This window comes from Peromyscus californicus, unplaced genomic scaffold (assembly GCF_007827085.1).
Source record: "Peromyscus californicus insignis strain IS unplaced genomic scaffold, ASM782708v3 Scaffold_23__1_contigs__length_62951481, whole genome shotgun sequence".
Lineage (NCBI taxonomy): Eukaryota > Metazoa > Chordata > Mammalia > Rodentia > Cricetidae > Peromyscus > Peromyscus californicus.
The window spans coordinates 17,215,646-17,231,800 of NW_026294534.1; the positions used below are offsets into that span (position 1 = coordinate 17,215,646).

Here is a 16,155-nt window from a genome sequence, read left to right on the forward strand (position 1 = left end):
GTGTAGGAGTCCAGGGAACCAAGTGGTCACAGACAAGGAAATCAGAACAGAGAGGAGATGCCCAAGAGAGCTACTGAGGTCAGTGTCAAACCAGTCCAGATCCCCAGCCCTTTTTGCTGTACTCTAAACACAGAACACATAACTCCATACACGTGGAGATAGCTCTTTAGCCAGAGTAAACATATTCACTCAGAACAAATACATGAGAATATTCTTTTGCTGACATGGGGACATTGAGTAAGTGATCATCTCACAACTCAGATGGACAGTCACATTCTTCTCGGGCACTGAGGTAGACAGAATGGTGTAAGGCTAGCACACCTTGCCTGTGACTACACACATACTGTTTAACAAAGACTGAGAACAATGATGCCTCACAGAAACAGCCTCAGCCCTCTTGGCCATAGGAAACTCAACCCAAATTCCATACATATCTAACTGTAAAATCTAAAGCTATGAAACATTCAGGAGAAATCTTTGTGAACTTAGGTTGGGCTCTTGTTTCCTATGTACAATACCCAAATCATGGCCTCTAAAAGAGCAAATTGGCCCATTGAATTTCATCAAGTTTAAAACGTACTTTCTGAATGATTGCTAAAGAGTTAGAAGACAAGCCTTGAATGGGGAAACACATTCACAAATGAAATACATGATGAAGGACTTACATCTGGAATATATAAAGAGCACTCAGACAAAAGACAATCTACTTCACAAATGACCTAAAGACAAGTAATTGAATAACAAAATGACAGATACCCTAGCTAAGATGGGCGCAGAATCTGAATAGCCATTTCTCCAAACAATACGTACAGATAATAAATAATGAAACAACCGTTAGCATCATTGCTTATGAGAAATGTGCAAATGAAACCATAATGTGACAAGGGTGTGTACTGTATGCTGCAGGGCACCACCTCCTGGCAAGGGTGCAGATGAAGCGGGTCTCACTGATGGCTGTGAGGCAAGAGGAAGACGATGATTCAGGGAACGGGTCTGACTCTTTCTTTAGAAGTTAAACATTTGCTACCATATTACCCAGCCACCCTACTCCTGGAAATAACCCAAATGACAGAGTATATATTCACACAGACATTCACACCTCAACATCCAGCTAAAATCCACCATCATTTTACTAAAAAGTTGTAAGTGACCTGAATATCCATCAATCCATGAGGAAAAGACCAAACAACAGATACAAGATTATAACGAGTGTCCAAATCATTGTGGTGAGTGAAATAAGTCACATAAAGACAAAGAACATAGTATGTGTTTCCACTTATACAAAAGTCTAGAACATGAAAAACAGCTTCTTTACAAAGTGAAACTGGGGAAAACCAGGTTGATACTTGTAGAAGGTTGCATTTAGATCCCTGCTTCTTACCTGGTACAGAAACCAACTCAAAACATATCAAAGACCTGTGCGTAAGACCTTAAGTTCTAAGACTGTTGGAGAAAAGAGCCATGGAAGGCCTTCAGGAAACCAGCTTCAAACATTTGCACAACACCTGCCTCTATCAAACTTTTCACAAGACCCATACAAGGCAAGCCAGGTGTGATGGATGGCACATGCCTTTAATCCCAGCACTCAGGAGGCAGAGGCAGATGGATCTCTGTGAGTTCGAGGCCAGCCTGGTTTACAAAGCGAGTCCCAGGACAACCAGGGCTGTTACACAGAGAAACCTTGTCTCAGGAAAAAAAAAAAAAAAAAAGGCTAATACAAGTCCTTCTCAAACTCTACCAAAATACTAAAGAAGGAAGAACACTTCCCAACTCATTTTACAAGAACAACATTATCCTGATACCAAACCTAGACAAACAAATGACAAGAAGAGAAAATTACAGACCAAAGTCACCGGCTACCATACATGCTACCATGAGAGCTAAGGGTGGTTCAGCAAGTGCAAGAAAAGTGTTTCACAAAATTCAACAACTGTTTATGATTTTAAAAAAAACTATTTCAGTGATTAAATATACAAGGGATGCTTCTCAACATAACAGAAGCCATACATTATAAGCCCACGGCTACATTATTATACTTGGTGTAAAGTTCTCATGTTTTTTATAAGACCAGGAAGAAAACAACAGTATCACTCTCCAAGATAATATAGCCCAGGGAGTTACTTGAGGAAGAGCAAACACATGGCACCCACATTCCAGATGAAGAAGGAAGTGACCTGTTACTGTATATTTCAAATGCCTAAATCCTTTACTGAAACAAGAACAGCTTGCATTAACTTGAAGTTTGGCATGGTGGGGTGGGCCATACCTATAACTCTAGCACTCAGGAGATGGAAGCAGGAAGGTCATGAATATGAAGCCACCCAGAGCTATATGGCAAAACCTTGTCTTTAAGAGAGAAAAAACTCTTAAGAACAAACTCAGTAAATTTGAAGAACACAAAAATCAGTTATAATTCTCTACTTAACTGTCTAAAAAGAAAGAAACTTATGAAAACAATCTCATCTATACAGCCTCAATAAAAAAAAAAATATCTAGTAATAAACTTAACTAGGAGTCTACACACCACTGAAAACAATAGAACAATGATAGAGTTAATGATACGAGTAAGAAGGAATCTATGCCAATGTGTGGATTAGAAGAACCAATACTGTTAAAATGTCCACACTAGGGTCAGGACAGGTGGCTCAACGTTAAAGAGCAGTGGCTGCTCTTCAGAAGACTCAAGTTTGGTTCCCAGCACCCACATGGCAGCTCACAACTGTCTGTAACACAGTCAAAAAAAAAAAATTCTCACAGTATTTTTCACAGACTCAAAAAACGAAAACCCTAATGTTCAGAGGCAACCACAAAAGACTCCAAATCACCAATGCAATCCCAGTTCAAATGCACGAGGCTAGAAGCATTCATTGTATTTCCTGATGTTGAGTTGACGGCACAAGGTGCGTTGTAAAAACTGGTGCACAGATCAATGGACCGGCGTAGAGGACAAAAAGAGACCCCCACGCAGTCAGCTGGCCTTAAACAAAGATGCCGAGCACACAGTGGGCAAGTGACAGTGTCCTTCCAGAAGTAGTGCTGGAAAACAGAATAACGAAGCACTTAACAATGAAACTGGACCCCCCCTCTTACACCACACAAAATTAACTCAAAATTGATTAAAAAGAAAAAAAAAACTTCACAAAGACCAGAAAGCTAAAACTCCCCCAAAGAAAGCCTGAGAGGGCCTCCATTTCACCTTAGACGTGGCAATCACCCACATAGAAGGAGCACAGTCCACAAACAAAGAGCCACACGAGCACTCCAAAGACTGGGAAAGCACTCATGTGATAAGGAATCAGTATCCAAACACAGATCCAAAGTACGCAAGGAATCCACGCTATTTAAGAGAAAAAAAATACCCAGTTAAAATCTGACTGAAGGCTCTATCCCAGAAGTTAGGAGGTAGAGGCAGTCAGATCTCTGTGACTTCGGAGGCTGACCTGATCTATATGAAGAGTTCCGGGCCAGCCAGGGTGGCATAGTGAGACACTGTTTCAAAATAAAATAAAATATGCCCAAAGGACTTGAACAAGTGTTTTTCTAAAGAAGTTGCACACATTTTCAGTAACAGAAAGCCACTTCTGTTAGGATGGCTAGAAAGAAAGTGAGAAGTTCAGAGTGGGAACGGTAGAGGGAGAAAAATGGAGTGCTTGTGAGGATGTAAATCAGCACATAGTACAGCTGTTGGGATTCTGCTGCCACGCCAGCTGCATGACCGCACATGCGCAGTTCAATCGCTAAGCAAGGGGTCTTGTGTCTTGTGTCATCAGTGTGCTATGTGATCGCACACTGGGCGCAGCGTGGTCACACAATCCGCGCATGTGTGGCATAGCTCCATAAGCCTACCTGCGCATGTGCGTGAGAATCTTTAAAAAAGCCAGACACAGACTCCTACTCAGACTCTTCCTCTCTCTCCTCTCTGTTCTCTCCTCCCCTACTATCTCTCTCTCTCTCTCTCTGCTCTCTGCACATACTTCTTCCCCAGGCCTGGTTCTTTTGTCTCCCCCAACTTCCTCCTAATAAAGCTCTGAGACTGGATTTTGTCGTGTCGCATGACCTTTTCGCCCGGTAACAGAACGGCTGCTCTGGAAAATGAAAAGCACAACTATCAACCATCCCATCCAGAAATCCCTACTTTGAGGCATTCTAAAAGAATTGAGATTGGGATCTCAAAGTGGCACCTACCTCCCTTGTTTATTAAAGTTTTGTTCACAAGAGCGGAATGCCAATGTGAGGCTCTCCGCCAGCTCAGGCAGAATGACACACAAACTGCAAGTCGGAGACAAACTTGAATTTGGGGCACCCTCTACTATGCGAACAGCCAACTACAGACAGAGAGGGGCTTAGTAAACTTGAACTTATGGTACCATTGAGTGCTCAAATGTAGAGCATGGCCCGCTTAAAAGTCTTTGGAAAACACGCCATAACCAAAACCAGGTTACAACATTCGGAATAAATATCTAACTGGATGTGCAGAGGATAGCACATATGAACAAGGGAGTGTCGGCAGCTTTCAGGGCAGCCTGGGGAGGTGGGCAGCTGCACCAATAAACATGAGGCCTTGAACTCAGATCCTCGACACCCACGTGGAAAGCGAGGCACATCTGTGACCTTGCTGCTGTCTGGGGCAGACACTGGAGGATGGCTTGGTTAACACAGTGGTGACTGTGTTGTATTACCCACATTCCCAAACCCATCATCTTTGAGAAAGTGCTCACTGACTAGAAAAACCCCCCACAGTTAGAGGAAATGTTGATATAGTGCCCAAAGTCCTAGGGAAACACAAAGCGTCATTACTTCTCCCGACTTCTTATGTAGCAAGGTCCTGTTGCTACTAAAACTTAGCTTCGGAACATAAATTCAATTTACTCGCTACTCAGGGATTCCTCTTCCTTGGAAAGCCACGGTTTCAAGCCTTTCCATACTGTGAGTACTAGGACTGCTGAGGTGAAAATAATTAAAACAATGTACAAACTTAGAAGCCACTTCTTTTCGGAGTTCTTAGAAGATCCTTCCATGGTCAGATCTAAAAATAAAAGGCATGTTCAACATTAACTGGTGCGATTTACTTTCAAATGACAACAAATTCATTAAAATAATTTTCTTTTTTCTTTTCAATCAAGGAGTATGGAAAACTAACTCTAGTATCACAATATTTGAAACTGTATCTAAAATCCTCATTAAAACGTAGAAACAAAGTTTCAGAGGCTTCTAGAGTATTCTACACACTCTGGCAATTACAGTAAAGCCCCATTGTAACCCTGTGAGTGCCTGAAATCCAGTGATCTGAAGCGCAGGTTGAGTACAATGAAACCACCAAACTTGGACTTGTTAGAGGGTTCTCCATAGATCTCACCATGCTTGTCTGTCACCCCCTTTGCAGGGAAGAGATGACAGGCTTCTCGCCCTTGGGCTGTATTTATCTATACGAGATTGTGGCGCTACCTGAAGGGGCGCCTGAGGGAAATTGAGAAGCTTGGCTCCAATCTGAAGTCCATCGCTTGTTGACAGTGCCTACCTGAGCCTGTCAGACCCTAAGAAGAAAGGATGTGGCTTTTGGGTGGGTAGGGAAATGGGGGGCAGGATCCAGGAGCTGGGGAAGGGGAAACCAACAGAATGCACTGTGTGAAAATAAAAACTTAAATTCTAGAGAGTCCCAGCCGGGTGTGTTAGAGCACATTTTTAATCCCAGCACTCAGGAAGCAAAGGCAGGTAGATCTCTGTGAGTTCGAGGCCAGCCTGGACTACAGAGTGAGTTTCAGGACAGCCAGGGCTGTTACACAGAGAAACTCTGTCTAGAAAAAAAACCAGAGAGAAAGGGAGAGTTCCAAAACTACTTCCAGACCTAATAGGTGCATCAAGGACGGGCACCAGAGGATGTCATGGTAGTGGCTCCTCTATTATCTCTTCAGGTGAAATTTACCATTTGTTTTGTGAAGTCTACAGACTGCGTCAAACCTTGTCCTCCATGTTGTTTCTCCTTTAACAGAAACATGGTGGCTGTACCAGATGCAGTAAACATTGCCTAGACCTGAGATCCCAAACACTTTGTAAAGGTGGGAAGGCAGATGGGAAACACCCCCAAATGACAGATACAGCAGCACAGAGAAACAGACAGCCCAGGACACGGGGTCTCATTTATTTGAGAAACGTCTAATTGCCATTTGTTTCCAAATTCTATTAGCCTCTTTTTGGGTGGCAAAATGTGGCTGCGTGTGAATGGAACTAGGTGATTTCATGACGTTTCCTCGATCGCTGTTTAAAGATATACTTACCGTTCTTGTTAAGCCACCAGGAAGACCGGACACTCGTGCTACAGTCTGGCGGGCCGAAGCCTTTGTTACAGTGACATTCACCAAGTGAATTGCATACCTAGGATCATTTTGAGATGTGTAAATCAGTTTTTAAGATTATGAAATTATGTGCTAGGCCATAATGGTTGCTTTTTTATCTTAGCTAAGTATGGTTATATTTATGCGATTTCAAGAGGGAATTCCACAAAGTGAATACTTGGTTCCATAGACTAAAACTCACGCATCAAAGGAAGAGATATTAAAAAGCTACATACAAAAGGAGACATACTTGGATCAAGAAACTATAACATGCCGTGGCAATGGCGGCACATGCCCAGCACTCGGGAGGCAGAGTCAGGCGGATCTCTGTGAGTTCGAGGCCAGCCTGGTCTACAGAGTGAGTTCCAGGACAGGCTCCAAAGCTACACAGAGAAACCCTGTCTCAAAAAAAAAAAAAGTTTAGAGAGCAGTTTCAGAAGCAGACAGACATCAACTCTAAATCTAGTGATGTGTTAGCGGCCACCAATCCCAAGGCTGACTGGCGTGCATCTTTTCCCTTCCTCGGATTCAGTGACTTCCTGTTGGCTGCTTCAGATATTGGCCTTCGCAAGCAAAGACCTAAACCTTCCCCAGGCTAATTGTGAAACATTTACTAGCAAAGACAGAAAACGTTCTTCATGTAACTCAGCTGGTGCCATCTTAACTGGATCTAAATTTCAACCTAAGAATAAGAACCTTGTTGAAAAAATAATCAGCAACTTCCACAATAATACATTTTCTAAATGCAAAGAAATTGAGATTTGGGGCAGGGAGCCAAATGAGAATCTTGGCAACGAAAGAAAAAAAATCAAATAAAAATTGCAGTGGAAAGCACTGTCAACAGACTAGTTCAAACAGAAAAACTAATGCCGTAGACTGAAGGCAGTCCCAAAGCGTCTACATTCAGAGAGCACAGTATGAGGCCTCTGATATGAACAACCGGGGGCCAGAAGAAGCTGAAGGTGCAGAAAGCCTGATCAACTAAATTACAGCAGAAAATTAGCCATACATAAAGAAGGGGTATGCAAAGGACATTTAGAGCCACAGACAGAGCCAGAAACAAAGCCTATCTGTGTACCATGCCAGTGGCAAGGCTGCGTAGACAGATACAAAAGATCCCTAAAGCTGAAGCCAGGTAGAATGGCACAGGCCTATAATCCTGGCGCTCAGAAGGCTGAGGAACAAGAGGTACGGGCTCCAGGCCAGCTCAGGCTACAAGCTAAGATCTGTCTCAAAGGAGGTCCAGTGAAGACTCTTTAATATCAAATGATGCAGGCTGGCTCATTGAATTTAATAAAAATAACTAAACAAGCGAACAGATGACTGTTCTCTGAGGATGGGGATGGTGGGAGGGGGGGATACCATTTGCCCTGATAAACACAGATTAGTAGAAAGGGAAGCATGGAAATGATGTAATGAGAAGGTGGAATGTGTAGTGCCATATATGTGTATGTGTGCTCTGTGTGTGTTCTGAATTATATATATATCCTAAATTATATATGTATAAAGGTGACCACAAGGCCAAATTAGAAGCAATAAAGGAAACAATTAGTCAAAAAGACATAGTGATTGTCAATACAAATGTGCACCCTATATCAGCTCTCCAGTTCTGTAAAAGAAAGATTAGTGCCTATAAAGGAATAGGTGGGTCAGATGTGATGATGATGATGATGATGAGTCTGAACACCCCACCCTTATCAACTTGCAGACAAAAAAAACCACAGAAAAATATCACTTCAGATTCAAACTTCACTATAGATCAAATTAACTCAGAAGACACACCAAACATTCAATCTGACAGAGAATTAACATTCTTCTCAGTGGATGGACAAACTTCCCCCCAAAAATCACACTTTGGCAAAAAAAAAAAAAAATCAAGTCTCAACAGATGTAAAAAATAATCATTTCTTTATCTTACTAGAGCAAACTGAGACTAAAACCAGAAAGAACGGCATGAGAGACCGCATGGGAAAGGCTTGAACATGAAGATTTAGCGACATTCTTTTATTTTTGCACTTTTGACCATTTTTCTATTTTTTTTGGGGGGGAGGGGAGCTGAGTACCGAACCCAGGGCCTTGTGCTTGCTAGGCAAGCGCTCTACCACTGAGCTAAATCCCCAACCCTAATTCTTTTTTTTTTTTTAGATTTATTTATTTATGATGTATACAGCATGTATGCCTGCAGGCCAGAAGAGGGCACCAAATCTCATTTCAGATGGTTGTGAGCCACCATGTGGTTGCTGGGAATTGAACTCAGGACCTCTGGAAGAGCAGTTAGTGCTCTTAACCTCTGAGCCATCTCTCCAGCTCCCATTTTTCTAATTCTTCGACAACTTCATACATGTATATAATGAGCTTGGGGCATTTTCACCCCCTATTACCCCTCTTTTCCCATCACCTACCCCACTTCTGCTGAAACACTTTCTTCCTTTCTCTTTTAATGTTTCCTTTGACCCACTGAGTTTCCTTGTGGTTGCTTGAGTGAGCATGAGTTGGGGGTTATTTCCTGGAGCGTGGGCAACGCATCAGTGGCCACACCACTGAAGAAAACTATTTGTCCTCCTCTACCCTCCGACTAACTGCCTGTAACCCCTCAATGAGAAGAGGGGCCTCACGAAGCCCTCCCCAGTGCACGATGAAGTGGTAACAAAATCCAGTTTTGAGCAGCCAACCGCAGCTGTGGTAAGAGCAATCGCTGTGTGGTGTCCAGAGAGTTATTTCACAGTCTTCTCCCCAATCTCTGATGTTCTTCCTACACCTCCTCCTCAATGTTATCTGAGTCTGTTGGGAGACGGGGGTGGGGTGGGGGGGTAGTGACGATACAGATGCCTTCTTCAGGGCCAAGCATCCTACAGTCTCTAATTCCCTGCACTCTGACCAATTATGAATCTCTGTCATAATCACTGCAAAAAAAAAAAAGAATCTTCTCATACTGAAGCTGACAGGAGCGTTGATCTCTGGGCACAAATGTGTAGAGGAATGTTGTGTCCATTTGGTAAAGTGACCATAGCAACTTCACCTTGGAGACCTATAAACTCACCAGGCACGGGCTCTTGGTCAGGTTGACAGTACCAGGTCTGAACTCCATCCTGTGGAGCAGGCCTCAAGTCCAGTCAGAAAGCAGCAGTTACCCCGTAATACTCAAGCGACTATTGCTCTAATAGGCATATCTTGACAAGCAGGTCATTTTTTATAGCCCACGGGGTACACACGTGGGTGGGACCACTGCTGAATTTTCTCCCTCAGCAGCTTGCCAGCACTTCCCAGCACTATGAAAGCTGGACAACGTGGAGAAAACGTCAGCTTCTCTTCATTTTGATTCCTCAATGCCTTGCAACCAAAGTGTGTGGTGACCTGCAACAGTAGTGTCCTATGTTCTTGGGCTGGTGGGCAACCAGGGATACCGACCATAGCCTGCAAGGTTTTGGGGGTGCTCTGGAAACTCCCTGAGAAACAGCTCACAGGGAGGTATCCCATACCTAGTACTAGGATTTTCATTTAATAACTTCTGGCCTCTTAGGAAAACATTGTCCATCTACCCAAGAAAACAGGCAGCAGGAAATACTGGCAAGGATGCAGAGTAGAACATGAGCCCTTCTACACGATTGCTAAGCAACTTTCATATTATCCAGCTGCATCACCTCTGGATGCACAGCTTCACAGAATCAAAGACAGCTTCCTATGGAGATAACTGCATGCTTATACTAACTGTAGTATAGTCACAACAGCCAAATTATGAAATTAGCCTCCATGAGTACCAGTGGATGAACAAGTAGAGAATTCCATCTATGTAGACTCTCAGTCAGAAAGAAGAATGAAACTATATCGTTTGTACAAAATGGATCGAACTGTGGGTTATCATGCTCTGTGAAACTAGCCAGCCTCAGAGGATGTACCCACTGCAGCAGGAGATCAATGATGACACTCAATTTTCTCCCTTGTCATCAGTCCCAGACCCCAACCTGTGGCATGGAGCCACCCACACTGGGGGTGGGGGGAGTATTCCTGCCTCAGTTAAAACTTTCTTCAAACACCTTCACAGATAAACCATGGTGTATCTCCAGGTGATTCCAGCTCTCCTCCAGCAGACAGTGAAGATTAACCATCACAAGTTCCCTTTTCTCGGCATTGGTGACAGCATTGGTTACTTTGGGCCTTTCTGAGGACAGCCATTCTTATTGGGGTGAGATTTCATATTGTTGTTTAGTTTTACATTTCCTTGATAACTAATGGCAGCGAGCATTTTTTTTTTTCAGACATTTGCTGGCTATTCGTATTGCTTCTTTGGAGAAGTATATGTTCAGAAACATTGTAAAGTCAGTAAAAGTTTTGGGGCTGCTGGTAGGAAAAAGAAGGGTGCCTAAGCCAAGCACAGAGTTTTGGAAGAGTGAACACTGCATGGTACAGTGATAATGTGTGCCATCACATGTGCATCAAAGCCCACAGGTGCAAGGCACTGAGTGTTTCTAAGATGCTAATGTTAAACACCAGACTTTGGGTGACAATAACCTGTTGAAGTCTATCACCAGTTATAATGAATACAGCACTGTGCTGTGTGACACTGACCATGGGGGGCAGGGGAGTTGAACTTGCCACTCAGCTTTTCTGTAAGCATAGAGATGGGCTTTCCTGTAAATACAAAGACGAATTTTCAAGAGAGAGGCAAAACCGACATTCTTATGAACCCACAGACTCACAAACAGGAGACTTAAATCCTTGTGGTGAACAGGCAGGCTACTTAGGTTCTTAAGGCCCTTGGAAAAGTGCCTCCACTGTTACAGGATTTTTTAACATCATCGTCAATTGAACTTAACCAAAAACATTTTCTAACACTAATTATAGAAGTTGAGTTTGAAGAAGCAAAGTGCTAGAGAGGTCCACAGAAATCCACAAAGATACCCCTACAATAGACTACTGGCAATGGTCAAGAGAAAGCCTGAACTGACCTACTCTGGTGATAGGATGGCCAAACACCCTAATTGTCGTGCTAGAAATCTCATCCAATGACTGAGGGAACCAGATGCAGAGATCCACGGCCAGGCCCCAGGTGGAGCTCCAGGAGACCAATTGGCAATAAAGAGGAGGGTTTGTATGAGTGAGAATTGTTGAGACCAAGATTGGAAAAAGCACAGGGACAAATAGCCAAACGAATGGAAATACATGAACTATGAACCAATGGCTGAGGGGTCCCCAACTGGATCAGGCCCTCTGGATAAGTGAGACAGTTGATTAGCTTGATCTGTTTGGGAGGCATCCAGGCAGTGGGACCTGGTCCTGTCCTCAGTGCATGAGTTGGCTGCTTGGAACCTGGGGCTTGTACAGGGACACTTGGCTCAGCCTGGGAGGAGGGCACTGGACCTGCCTGGACTGAATCTACCAGGTTGAACTCAATCCTCAGGGGAGTCTTTGCCCTGGAGGAGATGGGAATGGGGGGTGGGCTGGGGGGAAGGCAGAAGGGGGGAGAGCAAGGGAATCCGTGGCTGATATGTAAAATTAAATTAAATTATAAAATAAAAAAAAAAAGAAGTTGAGTTTGACTGCTCATTTCAGCTCCCAGGTGTCAATAGGCCTTGGCACACTGTGGACATCAAATGAGACCAATAAATTACTGATGCTGAGAAACACCCAGAAACATGTGGCTACTTACTCCATTTCCATTGCACTTGCTTGTACACCTGTGTGACTCATTCTTAAGAAATCTTGTTTCTACACATATACTATTTAAACAAATCTAAAGAAAATAGAAAGAAGTTTCCAATTCAGAGGGCTCCAGCCATCTTAGCACTGTAATTAGAAATTTAATATCAAAACCATAACTATTTGCTGCTACAAATTTGAGTCTAGTAATTTTACAGCATTCCTCAAATGTTGATGTCAAATTTTTGCTAGTTTAAAAAAATAATATAAAATAATAATATGTAATATACATATATATTGGTTTTTCATGACAGGGTTTCTCTGTGTAACAGCTCTGGCTGTCCTGGAACTCACTTTGTGGACTAGGCTGTCCTAGAACTCACAGAGATCTGCCTGTCTCTGCCTCCCAAGTGCTGGGATAAAAGGCATGTGCCACCACCGCCCGTAAAATGTTTTTTAAATTCTATTGAGATTTGATTTTTGACCAGTGTGATATTTAGGAATATGTTTGCTAATCACTTGAGTTTTTGGAGATTATCCAAAGTGGTCTAAAGACTTGGGGTGATAATGGTGTGTCACTGTAGGCTCATCGGTTGTAACAAAAGCACCATTGTGATGTGAGTGGCAGAGAGTTAAGATACAGGAAGAAGCATAAAAACCACACTTTTCCACTCAAAGGTTGCTAAGAATCTAAACCTAAAATATAAGGGCTAGTATTTTAAATCACTTTCATGTGGTCCAGTAAATAGGTAGCTTTAATAAAATATGACATGTTTCTACACAAACACAGATGTGGTCAGAAATTAAATGAGATTTTGAGGTAAATTCATTCCCTTTCTATTTTCTACAGGTTTGAGTTGGGGTCATGGATGCAAATTAAAAATATAATAATCAATTCTGGGCGGTGGTGGTGCACACCTTTAATCCCAGCACTCGGGAGGCAAAGGCAGGCAGATATCTGTGGGTTCACGGCCAGCCTGGGCTACAGAGTGAGTTCCAGGACAGGCTCCAAAGCTACCCAGAGAAACCCTGCCTCGAAAAACCAAAAAAAAAAGTGTGTGTGTGTGTGTGTGTGTGTGTGTGTGTGTGTGTGTGTGTATTTAGCCAAATTACACTTAGCTCAAACTATGTGCTAGGCACTGTTCTATCCATTTTATGCAATCTCCTTTAGTCTCCACCATAGCCCTCTAGAGTAAAAGCTGTTATTATCCCCAAAATTACTTATTCTAGAAACATCTCACGTTGTTCAGGTAACTGGTAATATGTTCCATAATGATTCTAAGCATCCTGACTTCAAGGGTAGCCTAATTCACTGAGCCACAAAGACTAAATGAATTCCTTCTCAGTGATTGTCCATGCTATAAAGTACTTAAGTACAATCTACTCCTAAACGTTCTTTTGTCTCTACTCAAGCCATCACTCATTATGCTGAAGTTCTAGAAGAATGAAACATTTATATTTCTCTATTACGAGCTAAACATGAGTTAAAATGCATTCATTTCTCCCTCCAAACGTTTAGGGTTACACAGAGCAAATCAAAATTAAATACTTTAATATGAAAATGCTAACCAAAATAATAAATGAACCTAGATTTTTAAGAAACTGGTTGTAAGTGACTTACCCTGTCAAGGTCACATACAGAGCCACTAATGACCTTGAGTGGATCTTCTCTGACACTCGATCCAAAGTCCACAGTGATACATACTTGGTCCCGTACAAAAGCATAAATCACAGAAGCGGTGCTGTTATTAGGTGGGTTATATGGAGTTTGTTTGGGGTAAGTACAAATTAATCTCCCACATATGAGATTTCTGAAAATATAAAAATGATTAGTACGCATTAGGTGGTTATTAGAAATGCTTTGTAATTGCTTTGATTAAAAATCATGACTATTTATGCCAACATAGAGAATATAATGTGTTTGTATAAATATTTAAGGGAGAAAGTTTAAACCCACTGATATAAAGTATTCATTATTACTCACAGTCTTTTGTTTATTCTGTGGATTGTATATTTACTGTCAGGTAACCAATTAGAGACAGAGAATAATGAATAAATTTGTTAGATGTACCCTCAAGGACCTTACTAACTGATTTGAAACATGCTTTTAAAAGTCTGACCATAAATAAAATAAGTCCCTATAGAAATTAGGGTGGTTTTCTAGCTTACCAGTTCCAGAAAGCTCTGTAGACAAAAAAAGAAAAGGGGAAGTGCTTAGTATGTCTTTCTGTATGCTGTGAATGTGATCCTCTGACTGATTAATAAATAAAACACTGATTGGCCAGTAGTCAGGCAGGAAGTATAGTACAGGCGGGATAAGCAGAGAGGAGACACTGCCAGCCGCAGCCGCCATGAGAAGCAAGATGTGAAGGCAGAACTGAGAAAAGGTACCAAGCCACATGGCTAAACATAAATAACAATTATGGGTTAGTTTAAATGTAAGAGCTAGCCAGTGGTAGGCCTGAGCTAATGGCCAAACAGTTTTAATTAATGTAAGCCTCTGTATGTTTACTTAGGACCACAGGGCCATGGGAGCCAGGCAGGACCAGAAAAACTTCAGCTATAGATATAAAGTATTCATTACTACCCACAGTCTTTTGTTTATTCTGTGGATTATATATTTACTGTCAAATAATCAATTAGAGACAGAGAATAATGAATAAATTTGTTAGATGTACCCTCAAGGACCTTATTAACTGATATGAAACATGATTTAAAAAATCTGACCATAATGCCATAAATAAAATAAGTCCCTATAGAAATTTAGGGTGGTTTTCTAGTTTATCAGTTCCAGAAAGCTCTGTAGACATTACAGAGCCAAAGCTTACAAGTTAGTTTTAATCAGGAAGCATAAACAAGCCAAGGCCATGGTGTGTTTAAGAACCTACAAATGGCAAGAGCATATGTGTGTGTGTGTGTGTGTGTGTGTGTGTGTGTGTGTGTGTGTGTATGCATCTGTGTGTGAGCATATGTATGTCTGTATGTGTATAGATATGCATAGGTGTGTGTGTGTGTGTGTGTGTGTGTGTGTGTGGTGTGTGTGTGTGTGTGTGTGTGTGTATGCATCTGTGTGTGAGCATATGTATGTCTGTATGTGTATAGATATGCATAGGTGTGTGTGTGTGTGTGTGTGTGTGTGTGTGTGTGTGTGTGTGGTGTGTGTGTGTGTGTGTGTGTGTGTGTGTGTGTGTGTGTGTGTGTGATGTGTGTGTGCTGCCAACTATTATTTAACCCAGGGTCTAGTACATAGCAGGATCTTAATAAATATTTTTACTAAACTCTTGAACAAAATATGAAAAGGCTCTCTCTGAGGATGCACAAGAAATTGAGCTTGATTTTATAATACACATGGAGTAGTAAAGCATCAGGGGGATCATTTTTATAAGAAAAAAAAACAGTAGCTTTGGAGGGAAAGGTTCTGTGGGCACTGTGAGTATGCTTTAGATTAGATTTGGGGGCTGAATGATCACCCACAGATAAAAGCTTTATATGGTATCTTGTAGCAGAACCATGTCCAGGCCTGGGCCTTCATTCAGGCTTCAGACCCACCGCCATGCAAATGGGGTACTTGGAGCAACTGGAATTCATGGTATATACTAAAGAGAAAAGCTAAATAAAAAAAAAAAGAATATAACTGGAATTCATGGTATATACTAAAGAGAAAAGCTCAATAAAAAAAGAATATAGCATAGAAAGTATCGCTGCTTGATGTAGCCCACCTCCATCCACAGAATATGTATCTGTTTTGCCGATCTTTACCACAGTTGCCAAACCGATCAGTTTGACCCTGGATTTCTTCATAGCAAGAAAATGGAGCATTCCGTGAACCTGTCAAAATTAGAAATACATTTAGATCAGAATATACATTTATGCTCCTCCATGTCCTCATACACCATATTTCCTTTACCTCTGTAGCCATTATTACCCAACTCAAAAGGTTTCCTAGTAAGCTGTAAGGACAGAGAAAGAACTGAGAGAAAGGTGGTGTTCATGACTCTAACTGGATGCTGCTTTGCTACCCTGTATTCATTTCTATAACACAAACTACAAGAGAAGGAAGAGTTGTAGATGTGTGTACAGAGGAGAGGGCTTTGTTCAAGAAAGCAACAAAAGGCACCATTATTTAATGGGAGGCAAGTCTTCCCAAATGACTCATTGCTGAAGGTGTTGCCCTGGGTATTGTATG

The 16,155-nt window shown here is 41.9% G+C and overlaps 1 protein-coding gene across 1 annotated transcript in view; it reads right to left on the reverse strand.

Moving 5' to 3' along the window:
- The window catches only part of LOC128119458 (disintegrin and metalloproteinase domain-containing protein 32-like), an 87,374-nt gene that overhangs the window by 8,395 nt on the left and 62,824 nt on the right, over positions 1-16,155 (reverse strand). The window contains exons 14-18 of the mRNA XM_052752845.1: positions 15,689-15,797; positions 13,591-13,780; positions 11,980-12,063; positions 6,276-6,372; positions 4,870-5,026 (exon numbers count right to left, since the gene is read on the reverse strand). Coding sequence (XP_052608805.1) covers positions 4,870-5,026; positions 6,276-6,372; positions 11,980-12,063; positions 13,591-13,780; positions 15,689-15,797 — 637 coding nt within the window. The remainder of the gene's footprint in view (positions 1-4,869; positions 5,027-6,275; positions 6,373-11,979; positions 12,064-13,590; positions 13,781-15,688; positions 15,798-16,155) is intronic.